The following is a 14,121-nucleotide window of genomic DNA, read 5'->3' on the forward strand; positions in this document are numbered from 1 at the left end:
ATGGGATGTTACAAGTTTTGTTTTAAATATTGTATTATATTAGGATTCAGTTTGGCTATAATAAATTAGTTTTAAAAATGAGATTAAAGTATGACAATTTAAAAGAACGTTTTCTTCATTCTTCATGATTAAAGATAATTTTGATATATCTTAGTCTCTTCTTATATCATAAAATTTTTAAATTTCACTACGTACAAATAAATGATTTTGATTTATCGTTACAATTACTTTTATAAGATATATGAAATATTACTTATAATTTTAGGTAATTATTAGTAGTAAAAATTAGTAATTTTATTTTCCTTATCTTGCATTAAATTGTTGTCATCGCTAATAAATTTTTCTGGTTTCGTCCCTGGTTATATCTCCATACAAGATTGTCTATGATGACTAAAGTCTAGCTAAAATACAAATAGCTTCTGCACATTGGTAATGAAAGCATATTGGTAAGGGATTTAACGAAATTCATATGGGTTATTTTTCTTAATTATCATATCATAGTTATTTTTGAAGTTAGGTTGAAATATTCACTAGTAAACAATTGTTACCCTTTTTGCCAAGTACTATATTTCATTTAATATCTAATATGCATATGATCTATATATAACCCTCTTATGATCTAGGGCCATGTAGTAATATTTATTTTTTGGTCACTAGCTTGTGCAATAACATTGAATTTGAATATGCACTGGTGCCCCCCCCCCCCCCCCCCCCCCGGTATTATATCACTATTTTCACTTTTGTAGTCAGTTCATAAAATGTTATTGCCAAAGGTCGTATAAAATGCGAAACAAAAGATTGTTATGATAAGGGAAAAAACCATATAATACCTATATTTGTCTCTCACTCTAATATTTGTATGTTTAATTTGGTATTATAAACACTAATCTAATATGGGGTAGAAGGACCAAGTCAAACAATTTATTATTAGTTGACTTGTTTTATACCCGGTTATCTAATCATGATCACAACTTAAATGCTCTCTAAATATGCATGCTTAATTAAAACAATTGGAGGCATGCCAAAATTTGTGGGTATGTTAGAGAGAATCCATGCTATTCGGAACTAAAACTAGCCAAAGGCTATAGTTTTCTACAACCCTTAATGGTTCTCTACCAACAAACCATGTTTTCTACTTCAATATAATGTCTTGTTCATTCCCTTGTGTTCCCAAAACTACGCAGCCTTGGGCCAACCAAGGTGGTCAGTTATGGCTTACCCTTGTTCTAACAAGGCCTTAGGTTGCTACCTCTTATTTTCCATTGTTATATCTTTCTTTTCAACCTTTTCTCGTGCTCATTTTGATCATGGATTTATCCATATTGAACCAATAATATTCCCAAACGTTGATGCTTATGCACCCACACTTGAATTTGATACTATTGCACCAACTCCAAAAATTGAAGATGATTCACAACTTGCTCCACCACCCGAAGTTGGTGCCATTCCACCAACTTTTGAAGTTCAAAATGATGCACCACTTGTAAATGAAAGGCTAAAAAAGGCCTATGTTGCTCTTCAAGCATGGAAAGAGGCTATTTACTCTGACCCTTTGAACACAACTGGTAATTGGGTTGGTGAAGATGTCTGCTCCTACAATGGTGTGTTTTGTGCTCCCGCCATTGATGATCCCACATTGAATGTGGTTGCTGGTGTTGATCTCAACAATGCGGACATTGCTGGTCACCTCCCAGAAGAGTTAGGCAACTTGTCAGATATTGCACTTTTCCACATTAACTCCAATAGATTTTGTGGAATTGTGCCAGAGACCTTGGAAAATCTCACACTTCTTCATGAGTTTGACATTAGCAACAATCACTTTGTTGGTGGTTTTCCATCTGTGGTTCTCAAATGGCCAAACTTGAAGTACTTGGATATCAGATACAATGACTTTGAAGGACCCTTACCTCCAGAGCTATTTGAGAAGGATCTTGATGCAATATTTTTGAACAATAATCGTTTCACGTCTATCATCCCAGACACTCTAGGAAAATCCAAGGTCTCAGTTGTGACCTTTGCTAACAACAAATTCACGGGTTGTATTCCAAAGTCTATTGTGAACATGAAAAACATGAATGAGATTGTGTTCATGGGCAATGACCTTGGAGGTTGCTTGCCACAAGAGATTGGATTGTTGGAAAGCATAACTGTTTTAGATGCTAGTCATAATGGTTTTGTAGGGACTCTTCCTAACTTGTCAGGACTGAAGAATGTTGAGGTCATAGACATTGAACACAACAAGCTTAGTGGATATGTGTCTAACATTGTTTGCCAACTTCCTTTGCTGAAGAACTTCACATTCTCTAACAACTACTTCAATGGGGAAGCTCAAACTTGTGTGCCTTCATCTAATTCATTGGTGGCTTTGGATGACTCAAAAAATTGTTTATCAGGAAGGAAGAATCAAAAGTCATCTAAGCAATGTTTGTCGGTGCTAACTCGCCCTGTGGATTGTAGCAAACATTGTGGTGGAGGCAAAGGTAATGACAATGGTAATAGCAATAGCCATGTCCCCTCAACACCAAAGCCAACACCATCACCTTCACCTATCCCAGAGCCACCCAAGTCTGACCCTCCTAGGCCTGAGATATCAAAGGTTCAACCACCCCTAACTCCAGAGGTCAAGCCACCCCCAACACCAAAGGCTCAACCACCCCCAACACCAAAGGTTGTACACTCACCACCACCTCATATGTCCTCCCCACCTCCCCCTGTTCACTATCCTTCACCACCTCTTATGTCCTCACCACCTCCACCAGTCTACTCCCCACCACCAGTTAACTCACCACCACCCCATGTGTCTTCACCACCTCCACCAACCCCTATGTCCTCACCACCTCCACCAATCTACTCCCCACCACCTTTTGTGTCCTCACCACTTCCACCAGTTAACTCCCCACCACCCTCTATGTCCTCACCACTTCAACCAGTCAACTTCCCATCACCACCCCATGTATCCTCACCACCTCCACTAGTCCACACCCCACCACCACCACCAGTTAACTCTCCATTACCCCTCGTGTCCTCACCACCTCCACCAATCTACTCTCCACCACCACCACCAATCAACTCTCCTCCTCCACCAACACTTATTCTCTCTCCATCTGCCCTAGTACATTCTCCACCACCACCTATTCACTCACCCCCTCCACCAATTTACTCTCCACCACCACCAGTTAACTCCCCACCACCCCCCGTGTCCTCACCACCTCCACCAGTCTATTCTCCACCACCACCACCAATCAATTCTCCTCCTCCACCAACACCTGTTCTCTCTCCATCTCCCTTAGTACATTCTCCACCATCACCTGTCCACTCACCTCCTCCACCAATTTACTCTCCACCACCACTAGTTAACTCCCCACCACCCCCCGTGTCCTCACCACCTCCACCAGTCTACTCTCCACCACCACTACCAATCAATTCTCCTCCTCCACCAACACCTGTTCTCTCTCCATCTCCCCTAATACATTCTCCACCACCACCTGTCCACTCACCTCCTCCACCAATTTACTCTCCACCACCACCAGTTAACTCCCCACCACCCCCCGTGTCCTCACCACCTCCACCTGTCTACTCTCCACCACCATCACCAATCAATTCTCCTCCTCCACCAACACCTGTTCTCTCTCCATCTCCCCTAATACATTCTCCACCACCACCTGTCCACTCACCTCCTCCACCAATTTACTCTCCACCACCACCAGTTAACTCCCCACCACCCCCCGTGTCCTCACCGCCTCCACCAGTCTACTCTCCACCACCACCACTAATCAACTCTCCTCCTCCACCAACACTTGTTCTCTCCCCATCTCCCCCAATACATTCTCCACCACCACCTGTTCACTCACCTCCTCCACCAGTTTACTCTCCACCACCACCAGTTTACTCTCCACCACCAACATGGGATGATGTTGTCCTCCCACCCCACTTTGGATCTTCATACCAGTCACCTCCTCCACCAACAATTGCTGGCTACTAAAACAGAAAGGTGCAATGCCATTAAAATCTGTCTTTGTTTTCCCTATAGTTCCAAAGAGATTTTTGTGCAAAGCTGAACTTCATCTTCGTGAATTCTAATTATATAATATATACTCATTTCCAATCCAATGCCATTTTATATCTTCTAACACATGTTCTTATTGGTAATCAATTAATTCGTTCTCTTTTCTCGTTTTCTTTGGTTTTTATGCTAGTTAATACATTTGCATGTCATGCAGATATTAAATTTGAAAATTTCAAAAAGTTTTGAAATTTATGACTTCGAAAAATTAATCATAAATTATATTAAAAAATCACTTAAGAAATTGTTGGATTCTTTAGAAAGCTAATTGTAAAAAAAGTTAGAAATGAAAGATGATAACGTTTTCATAACTTTCAGAATATTCTCCAAACAAATTTAAATTTTCAATTTATTTAATAGTCAATTTGTTATACTTATCTTTTAACTATCCATTTAAATCATTCATTATTCTCTTTGAAATTGCACTAAGCACTCTACGACTTTCACTTAATGTCAGTTTCGTCTCTCTCACTAGATAAATAATATATTTTTACATTATTAAAAAATTGCTTAATATATTTAAATTATTTTAAATATATATACTATATAAAGATAAATTTAAGAAAGTTTAACTCAATTGATTAACTAAATTATAATAATCTAAGTAGCATAGCCAAAATACACGGCTTATAAGAGACGTAGAATTAGAAACTAAATTCTAAGAAGGTGGAGGTGGTGGTGGAAGATCAAAACTCTGACAAATGTAACACACATCCTCTTCAAGCTGTATGAGGCGAATATCCATTCCGACAAAACGTGTATCCAATGAGTCGAAACATTCACCAACATAAGAACGAAGACCTCGTAATTCGGAAAGGACTTCATTCATAAGTGCTGAATCATCTCGCTGAGGAAAAGGTGAAGGAGTACGCTCATCTTGAGGAGGGAGTGCGTCTTTCTTCAGCCATTGACCATTCCGATTCTTATGGTATCCAAAGGAAGTCACTGCACCAGCACCAATTGCAAAAGAGTGCTTGACTTGAACAAATGGTTCATCATCAAGCGGAATTTGAAAATGACGCAGAAACAAAGTTATCAATTGAGGGTAAGGGAGAGGTGCATTGGCCCGTAATGCCTTATGCATTCGGTACCAAACCAAGTGGGCCCAGTCGATTTGACGACCGGTAAGGAAAGCCCACATCAGAATCAAATCCTCCTTAGAGGCTTGTGCCAAATTTGAAGACCGGGGAAGCAAAATTCTAACAATTATATAGTGCATGATGCGATTATCAAATGTTAATGACCCGGCCAGCAATCTACCGGTCATTTCAGCCTGGTCATTGCATACCATACGACGAGCATCATGACTAGAATAATCAAATTTCCAGTCATCAACAATGGTGCCCTCAAAAGGTGCACCTTGACTGGGTAAATGAGTTAAAGAAAAGAACAATGACTGATCAATGATCATGGGAATACCATGCACCTCAGAGGAAATAATGCAATCCTGAATTTTTAAATTGCAGTAGAAGACCTTTACAAGTTCAGGATAATGTGGCAATTTTAATGACATGAAATCAACTAGGCCAGAATTTTGAAACACTTGATAGCAATCAAACATTTCATCATTAAAGAAATCTATGTCTAGGTACTTAGGGTCTAAGATGATCCTAGAAGAAAATTGAGAAAGGTACCGTAGATGTTGATCATCAGATGAAAACAACATGGATGATCTTGGAGATGACAAAGAGGGATGAATAGGTGTTGTGGGTGCTTCGGATGGTCCGTGGCGGCGATGGGCAATAGCAGTGGCGGTGGAGGATGATCTCTTTCTCTTCTTCGATGGTTCTGCCATTTGATGAAGTTTTAGTGGATTTCAATCGGTGGAAGTGAAAGAGGAGTGAAAAAGTGGAAGATTGGGCTTTACGACACGTGTTTTGGTGAAGATTTGAGTAAGATACGAAGGTTTGAAGATTTAGGGATGGAGGAAGCACGAGGAGAGGCCTTGGCTGCACAACAACACTGGTTTCATGGGTATTTATAGACGAGGACGAGTTGTAATCGATTACAAGGCTTGGTAATCGATTACAAGAGTAATAAGCCTTATGGTAATCGATTACAGGATGTTGTAATCGATTACAGGCTGCCTGTTCTTGTGTAATCGATTACACTGGATGGTAATCGATTACCAGAGCATAAACTAGGCTAGTTTCTAAAAAATTACCTATGTCTATGCTAAATACACCTAATATTATTAATTATCACTACTAATGCACTTAATTCAAGCATTCAAATATAAAAAACACAGGAATTCATAAATTTTATCATAATAACAAGAATTTAAACAAAATCAATCAAAGTAACATACTTAACATAAACAATCAATCATAAGAGTAAATTAATCAATCAATCCTTATCTATCTAAATCACTAACATCTAAGAGGCCTAATTCCCTTCTAATAGAGAAGAATGCTTCTTTGGGGAGAGGTTTTGTGAAAATATCAGCAAGTTGATTCTTAGTATCAACAAACTCTAATACACAATCTCCCTTTAGAACGTGATCTCTAAGAAAATGGTGCCTAATTTCTATATGTTTAGTTCTAGAGTGTTGAACTGGATTCTTGGAGAGATTAATTGCACTTGTATTATCACATCTAATAGGTATATGGTCAAGAAGGATTTCATAATCAGAAAGTTGTTGCTTCATCCATAAGATTTGTGCACAACAACTGCCGGCAGAAATATATTCCGCTTCTGTAGTGGATAAAGCAACACTATTTTGTTTCTTACTGTGCCAAGAAACTAGAGCAGATCCAATGAATTGACAAGTTCCACTAGTGCTCTTTCTATCTGTTTTAGAACCGGCAAAGTCTGAATCAGAATATCCAATTAAGGTGCATGTGGAATTTCTAGGATACCATAAACATATGTTTGTAGTGCCTACCAAATATCTAATGATTCTTTTAACAGCACTAAGATGTGATTGTTTAGGATTTGATTGAAATCTAGCACACAGACACACACTAAACATTATATCAGGCCTGCTAGCAGATAAATAAAGAAGTGATCCGATCATACCTCGATATTTGTTAACATCTATTGACTGGCCGGTTTCATCTTTATCTGGATAGCAAGCAGTGCTCATTGGTGTAGCCATGTGCTTAGCATTTTCCATGTCGAATTTGTGGATTAACTCTTTGCAATACTTGGATTGATTGACAAAGATACCATCCTTAGTTTGTTTAATTTGCAATCCAAGAAAGAAGTTAAGTTCTCCCATCATTGACATTTCAAACTCACTTTGCATGTCATGGGAGAATTCCTTGCACAACAATTCGTTAATGGATCCAAAAATAATGTCATCAACATAAATTTGAACTAATAAAATATCATGTGATTTTCTCTTTATAAAAAGAGTAGTATCCACTTTTCCTCTAGAAAAGTCCTTTTCTAAAAGGAACTTACTTAGACGCTCATACCAAGCCCTAGGGGCTTGTTTCAAGCCATATAAAGCCTTTTTCAATTTATAAACATGATTTGGCTTATCCAATATTTCAAAACCTGGTGGTTGTTCAACATATACTTCTTCTTGAATTAAGCCATTTAGAAAAGCACTTTTAACATCCATTTGATAAAGCTTAAAATTCATTATGGATGCATATGCTAACAGCATTCTAATGGCTTCTAATCTAGCAACTGGAGCATATGTTTCTTCATAATCTATACCTTCTTCTTGATTATATCCTTTTGCAACTAATCTAGCCTTATTTCTAATGATTATTCCATGTTCATCTAACTTATTTCTAAATACCCATTTTGTTCCTATGATGGGATAATTTTTAGGTTTCTCTACAAGTTCTCACACATTGTTTCTTTCAAATTGATTCAGTTCTTCTTGCATGGAAATAATCCAGTTATCATCTACTATGGCTTCTTTTATATTTTTAGGTTCAATCATAGATACAAAAGCCATATAATTGCATAATTCTTTAAGAAAATGTCTAGTTGTTACCCCTTTTGAGATATCACCAATAATGCTGTCAAGAGGATGATCTTTTGAGGCTTTCCATTCTTTTGGAAGTTCATTATTTGATTTTGCTTCTTCTGGAGGATCTTCATTGCTTCCTTTCCCTTTTCCTCTAGAATCTTGTCCATGAATATGAATTTGTTCTAAAGATTCTACAATATCATCTAGCATATTCTTTCTTGACAAGATAGCATTAGATTCATCAAAAGTAACATGAATGGATTCCTTAATATTCATAGTTCTTTTATTATATATCCTATATGCTTTGCTTTGTAATGAATATCCAAGAAAGATGCCTTCATCAGATTTTGCATCAAATTTTCCTAGATTATCTTTACCATTATTAAGCACAAAACATTTGCAACCAAAAACATGTAGATGTGAAATGTTGGGTTTTCTACCATTATATAACTCATATGGGGTTTTCTTTAAAATGGGTCTTATTAAGGCCCTATTCATGATGTAACATGCAGTATTGACGGCTTCAGCCCAAAAATATTTTGGAAGAAAAGTATCATTTAATAAAGTTCTAGCAATTTCTTCCAATGACCTATTTTTCCTCTCAACAACTCCATTTTGTTGAGGGGTTCTAGGTGCAGAAAAATTGTGTTCAATACCATGTTCTTCACAAATTGATTCAAAATCTTTGTTTTCAAACTCACCCCCATGATCACTTCTAATGGATGCAATCTTAGGATTTTTCTTGTTTTGTATAACTTTAGCAAGTTTTCTAAATGCTTGGAATGCATCACTTTTATGAGTAATAAATAATGTCCAAGTATATCTAGAAAAATCATCAACTATAACAAGAGCATAGTAATTTCCTCCAAAACTCATGGTTCTAGATGGACCAAATAAATCCATATGCAATAATTGCAAGGGTTGAGTGGTTGAAACAATATTTTTAGGTTTGAATGAGACTCTAGTTTGTTTGCCCTTTTGACATGCATCACATAGTTTATCTTTTTCAAATTTCAATTTAGGCAAACCAACTACTAAATCTTTTGAAATTAATTTGTTTAAGTGATCCATGTTTATGTGAGCAATTCTTTTATGCCATAACCATGGATCATCATCTTTGCTAAGAAAACAATGATTGTTATCTAGTTTTAGGCTTAAGTCTATCATGTATACATTGTTGACTCTATGTCCTACATGCTTTATATTAATGTCATGCTTATGTTCTATAAGACATTTTTGAGAATCAAATGATACTAGATAGCCTTTGTCACATAATTGACTAACACTAAGCAGGCTGTGCTTAAGACCTTCAACAAGTAGAACATTTTCAATGGAGTTTGAAGAATTTGTACCTATTTTACCAACTCCAAGGATTCTACCTTTGTTGTTGTCACCATATGTTACATGTCCGCTTTTCTTGGGAGAGATATGTGTAAACTTTGATGCATCTCCAGTCATATGTTTTGAGCATCCGCTATCTATGTACCACTCCTTCCTCAAAGACACCTACATAATCAAGTTTTTGACTTAGGTACCCAAACTTTATTGGATCCTTGTGTGTTAGTGTAAACTGAGGATTCTTTTGGGACCCATATCATTTTAATGTTGCTGTAGTTTTTCTTGAAGTAGCAAGTAGATATGCCATGAACTTTTCTTCCACAGTAAAAACAAGTGATAGAACTAAAATTATATTTTTGTGTGGAAGTAGAGAAGTTTTTATGAAATTTTTGTTGTTTTTCAGATTTATATCCTATTCCAGCCTTATTTGAGACATATCTTTGTTTTCCTAATATGACATCTAAATTATTTTTACTATAAGAAAATTTTGCAATGAGTTTTTCAACTCTTTAATTTCTTTTTCATATTTTTCACAACAACTACAAGAATCTGATATTCTCATGTCAGAAATAGTAGAGATATGAACTTTTTCATTTGATTTAGAAATTGAGACTTCATTTCTAAGATGATCTAATTCTTTGTTTAATTTTGAAATTTCATTTTCTAGATCTGAAATTGTTTTCTTAGAAGATGAAACTAATTTTACAAGTTTAATTGACTCTTTATGCAAATCAGCAAATGCATCTTGTAATTCATCAAAAGAAATAGATAAGTCATTTGAAGATGTTACCTCTTCATCACTTTCATAACTTTTAGCCATAAGGCAGAGGTTTATCTCTTCATTTTCTGAATCTTCAGAGATTCCATATCATTTTCATCCCATGTGATGTATGCTTTTGACTCTATGTCCTACTTGCTTTATATTAATGTCGTGCTTATGTTCTATAAGACATTTTTGAGAATCAAATGATACTAGATAGCCTTTGTCACATAATTGACTAACACTAAGCAGGCTGTGCTTAAGACCTTCAACAAGTAGAACATTTTCAATGGAGTTTGAAGAATTTGTACCTATTTTACCAACTCCAAGGATTCTACCTTTGTTGTTGTCACCATATGTTACATGTCCGCTTTTCTTGGGAGAGATATGTGTAAACTTTGATGCATCTCCAGTCATATGTTTTGAGCATCCGCTATCTATGTACCACTCCTTCCTCAAAGACACCTACATAATCAAGTTTTTGACTTAGGTACCCAAACTTTATTGGATCCTTGTGTGTTAGTGTAAACTGAGGATTCTTTTGGGACCCATATCATTTTAATGTTGCTGTAGTTTTTCTTGAAGTAGCAAGTAGATATGCCATGAACTTTTCTTTCACAGTAAAAACAAGTGATAGAACTAAAATTATATTTTTGTGTGGAAGTAGAGAAGTTTTTATGAAATTTTTGTTGTTTTTCAGATTTATATCCTATTCCAGCCTTATTTGAGACATATCTTTGTTTTCCTAATATGACATCTAAATTATTTTTACTATAAGAAAATTTTGCAATGAGTTTTTCAACTCTTTAATTTCTTTTTCATATTTTTCACAACAACTACAAGAATCTGATATTCTCATGTCAGAAATAGTAGAGATATGAACTTTTTCATTTGATTTAGAAATTGAGACTTCATTTCTAAGATGATCTAATTCTTTGTTTAATTTTGAAATTTCATTTTCTAGATCTGAAATTGTTTTCTTAGAAGATGAAACTAATTTTACAAGTTTAATTGACTCTTTATGCAAATCAGCAAATGCATCTTGTAATTCATCAAAAGAAATAGATAAGTCATTTGAAGATGTTACCTCTTCATCACTTTCATAACTTTTAGCCATAAGGCAGAGGTTTATCTCTTCATTTTCTGAATCTTCAGAGATTCCATATCATTTTCATCCCATGTGATGTATGCTTTTGACTCTATGTCCTACTTGCTTTATATTAATGTCGTGCTTATGTTCTATAAGACATTTTTGAGAATCAAATGATACTAGATAGCCTTTGTCACATAATTGACTAACACTAAGCAGGCTGTGCTTAAGACCTTCAACAAGTAGAACATTTTCAATGGAGTTTGAAGAATTTGTACCTATTTTACCAACTCCAAGGATTCTACCTTTGTTGTTGTCACCATATGTTACATGTCCGCTTTTCTTGGGAGAGATATGTGTAAACTTTGATGCATCTCCAGTCATATGTTTTGAGCATCCGCTATCTATGTACCACTCCTTCCTCAAAGACACCTACATAATCAAGTTTTTGACTTAGGTACCCAAACTTTATTGGATCCTTGTGTGTTAGTGTAAACTGAGGATTCTTTTGGGACCCATATCATTTTAATGTTGCTGTAGTTTTTCTTGAAGTAGCAAGTAGATATGCCATGAACTTTTCTTCCACAGTAAAAACAAGTGATAGAACTAAAATTATATTTTTGTGTGGAAGTAGAGAAGTTTTTATGAAATTTTTGTTGTTTTTCAGATTTATATCCTATTCCAGCCTTATTTGAGACATATCTTTGTTTTCCTAATATGACATCTAAATTATTTTTACTATAAGAAAATTTTGCAATGAGTTTTTCAACTCTTTAATTTCTTTTTCATATTTTTCACAACAACTACAAGAATCTGATATTCTCATGTCAGAAATAGTAGAGATATGAACTTTTTCATTTGATTTAGAAATTGAGACTTCATTTCTAAGATGATCTAATTCTTTGTTTAATTTTGAAATTTCATTTTCTAGATCTGAAATTGTTTTCTTAGAAGATGAAACTAATTTTGCAAGTTTAATTGACTCTTTATGCAAATCAGCAAATGCATCTTGTAATTCATCAAAAGAAATAGATAAGTCATTTGAAGATGTTACCTCTTCATCACTTTCATAACTTTTAGCCATAAGGCAGAGGTTTATCTCTTCATTTTCTGAATCTTCAGAGATTCCATATCATTTTCATCCCATGTGATGTATGCTTTTGACTCTATGTCCTACATGCTTTATATTAATGTCGTGCTTATGTTCTATAAGACATTTTTGAGAATCAAATGATACTAGATAGCCTTTGTCACATAATTGACTAACACTAAGCAGGCTGTGCTTAAGACCTTCAACAAGTAGAACATTTTCAATGGAGTTTGAAGAATTTGTACCTATTTTACCAACTCCAAGGATTCTACCTTTGTTGTTGTCACCATATGTTACATGTCCGCTTTTCTTGGGAGAGATATGTGTAAACTTTGATGCATCTCCAGTCATATGTTTTGAGCATCCGCTATCTATGTACCACTCCTTCCTCAAAGACACCTACATAATCAAGTTTTTGACTTAGGTACCCAAACTTTATTGGATCCTTGTGTGTTAGTGTAAACTGAGGATTCTTTTGGGACCCATATCATTTTAATGTTGCTGTAGTTTTTCTTGAAGTAGCAAGTAGATATGCCATGAACTTTTCTTCCACAGTAAAAACAAGTGATAGAACTAAAATTATATTTTTGTGTGGAAGTAGAGAAGTTTTTATGAAATTTTTGTTGTTTTTCAGATTTATATCCTATTCCAGCCTTATTGGAGACATATCTTTGTTTTCCTAATATGACATCTAAATTATTTTTACTATAAGAAAATTTTGCAATGAGTTTTTCAACTCTTTAATTTCTTTTTCATATTTTTCACAACAACTACAAGAATCTGATATTCTCATGTCAGAAATAGTAGAGATATGAACTTTTTCATTTGATTTAGAAATTGAGACTTCATTTCTAAGATGATCTAATTCTTTGTTTAATTTTGAAATTTCATTTTCTAGATCTGAAATTGTTTTCTTAGAAGATGAAACTAATTTTGCAAGTTTAATTGACTCTTTATGCAAATCAGCAAATGCATCTTGTAATTCATCAAAAGAAATAGATAAGTCATTTGAAGATGTTACCTCTTCATCACTTTCATAACTTTTAGCCATAAGGCAGAGGTTTATCTCTTCATTTTCTGAATCTTCAGAGATTCCATATCATTTTCATCCCATGTGATGTATGCTTTTGACTCTATGTCCTACTTGCTTTATATTAATGTCGTGCTTATGTTCTATAAGACATTTTTGAGAATCAAATGATACTAGATAGCCTTTGTCACATAATTGACTAACACTAAGCAGGCTGTGCTTAAGACCTTCAACAAGTAGAACATTTTCAATGGAGTTTGAAGAATTTGTACCTATTTTACCAACTCCAAGGATTCTACCTTTGTTGTTGTCACCATATGTTACATGTCCGCTTTTCTTGGGAGAGATATGTGTAAACTTTGATGCATCTCCAGTCATATGTTTTGAGCATCCGCTATCTATGTACCACTCCTTCCTCAAAGACACCTACATAATCAAGTTTTTGACTTAGGTACCCAAACTTTATTGGATCCTTGTGTGTTAGTGTAAACTGAGGATTCTTTTGGGACCCATATCATTTTAATGTTGCTGTAGTTTTTCTTGAAGTAGCAAGTAGATATGCCATGAACTTTTCTTCCACAGTAAAAACAAGTGATAGAACTAAAATTATATTTTTGTGTGGAAGTAGAGAAGTTTTTATGAAATTTTTGTTGTTTTTCAGATTTATATCCTATTCCAGCCTTATTGGAGACATATCTTTGTTTTCCTAATATGACATCTAAATTATTTTTACTATAAGAAAATTTTGCAATGAGTTTTTCAACTCTTTAATTTCTTTTTCATATTTTTCACAACAACTACAAGAATCTGATATTCTCATGT

At 35.1% G+C, this 14,121-nt stretch overlaps 1 protein-coding gene across 1 annotated transcript; it reads left to right on the forward strand.

Moving 5' to 3' along the window:
• The first annotated feature begins 1,186 nt into the window (after positions 1–1,186).
• Positions 1,187–4,110, forward strand: LOC114419228 (pollen-specific leucine-rich repeat extensin-like protein 3). Its single transcript, XM_028384869.1, has one exon. It carries the CDS (start codon positions 1,211–1,213, stop codon positions 3,980–3,982), a length of 2,772 nt encoding a protein of 923 aa, XP_028240670.1. The 5' UTR covers positions 1,187–1,210; the 3' UTR covers positions 3,983–4,110.
• The last annotated feature ends 10,011 nt before the right edge of the window (positions 4,111–14,121 follow it).

This window comes from Glycine soja, chromosome 7 (assembly GCF_004193775.1).
Source record: "Glycine soja cultivar W05 chromosome 7, ASM419377v2, whole genome shotgun sequence".
In the NCBI taxonomy this organism is placed as follows: Eukaryota; Viridiplantae; Streptophyta; class Magnoliopsida; order Fabales; family Fabaceae; genus Glycine; species Glycine soja.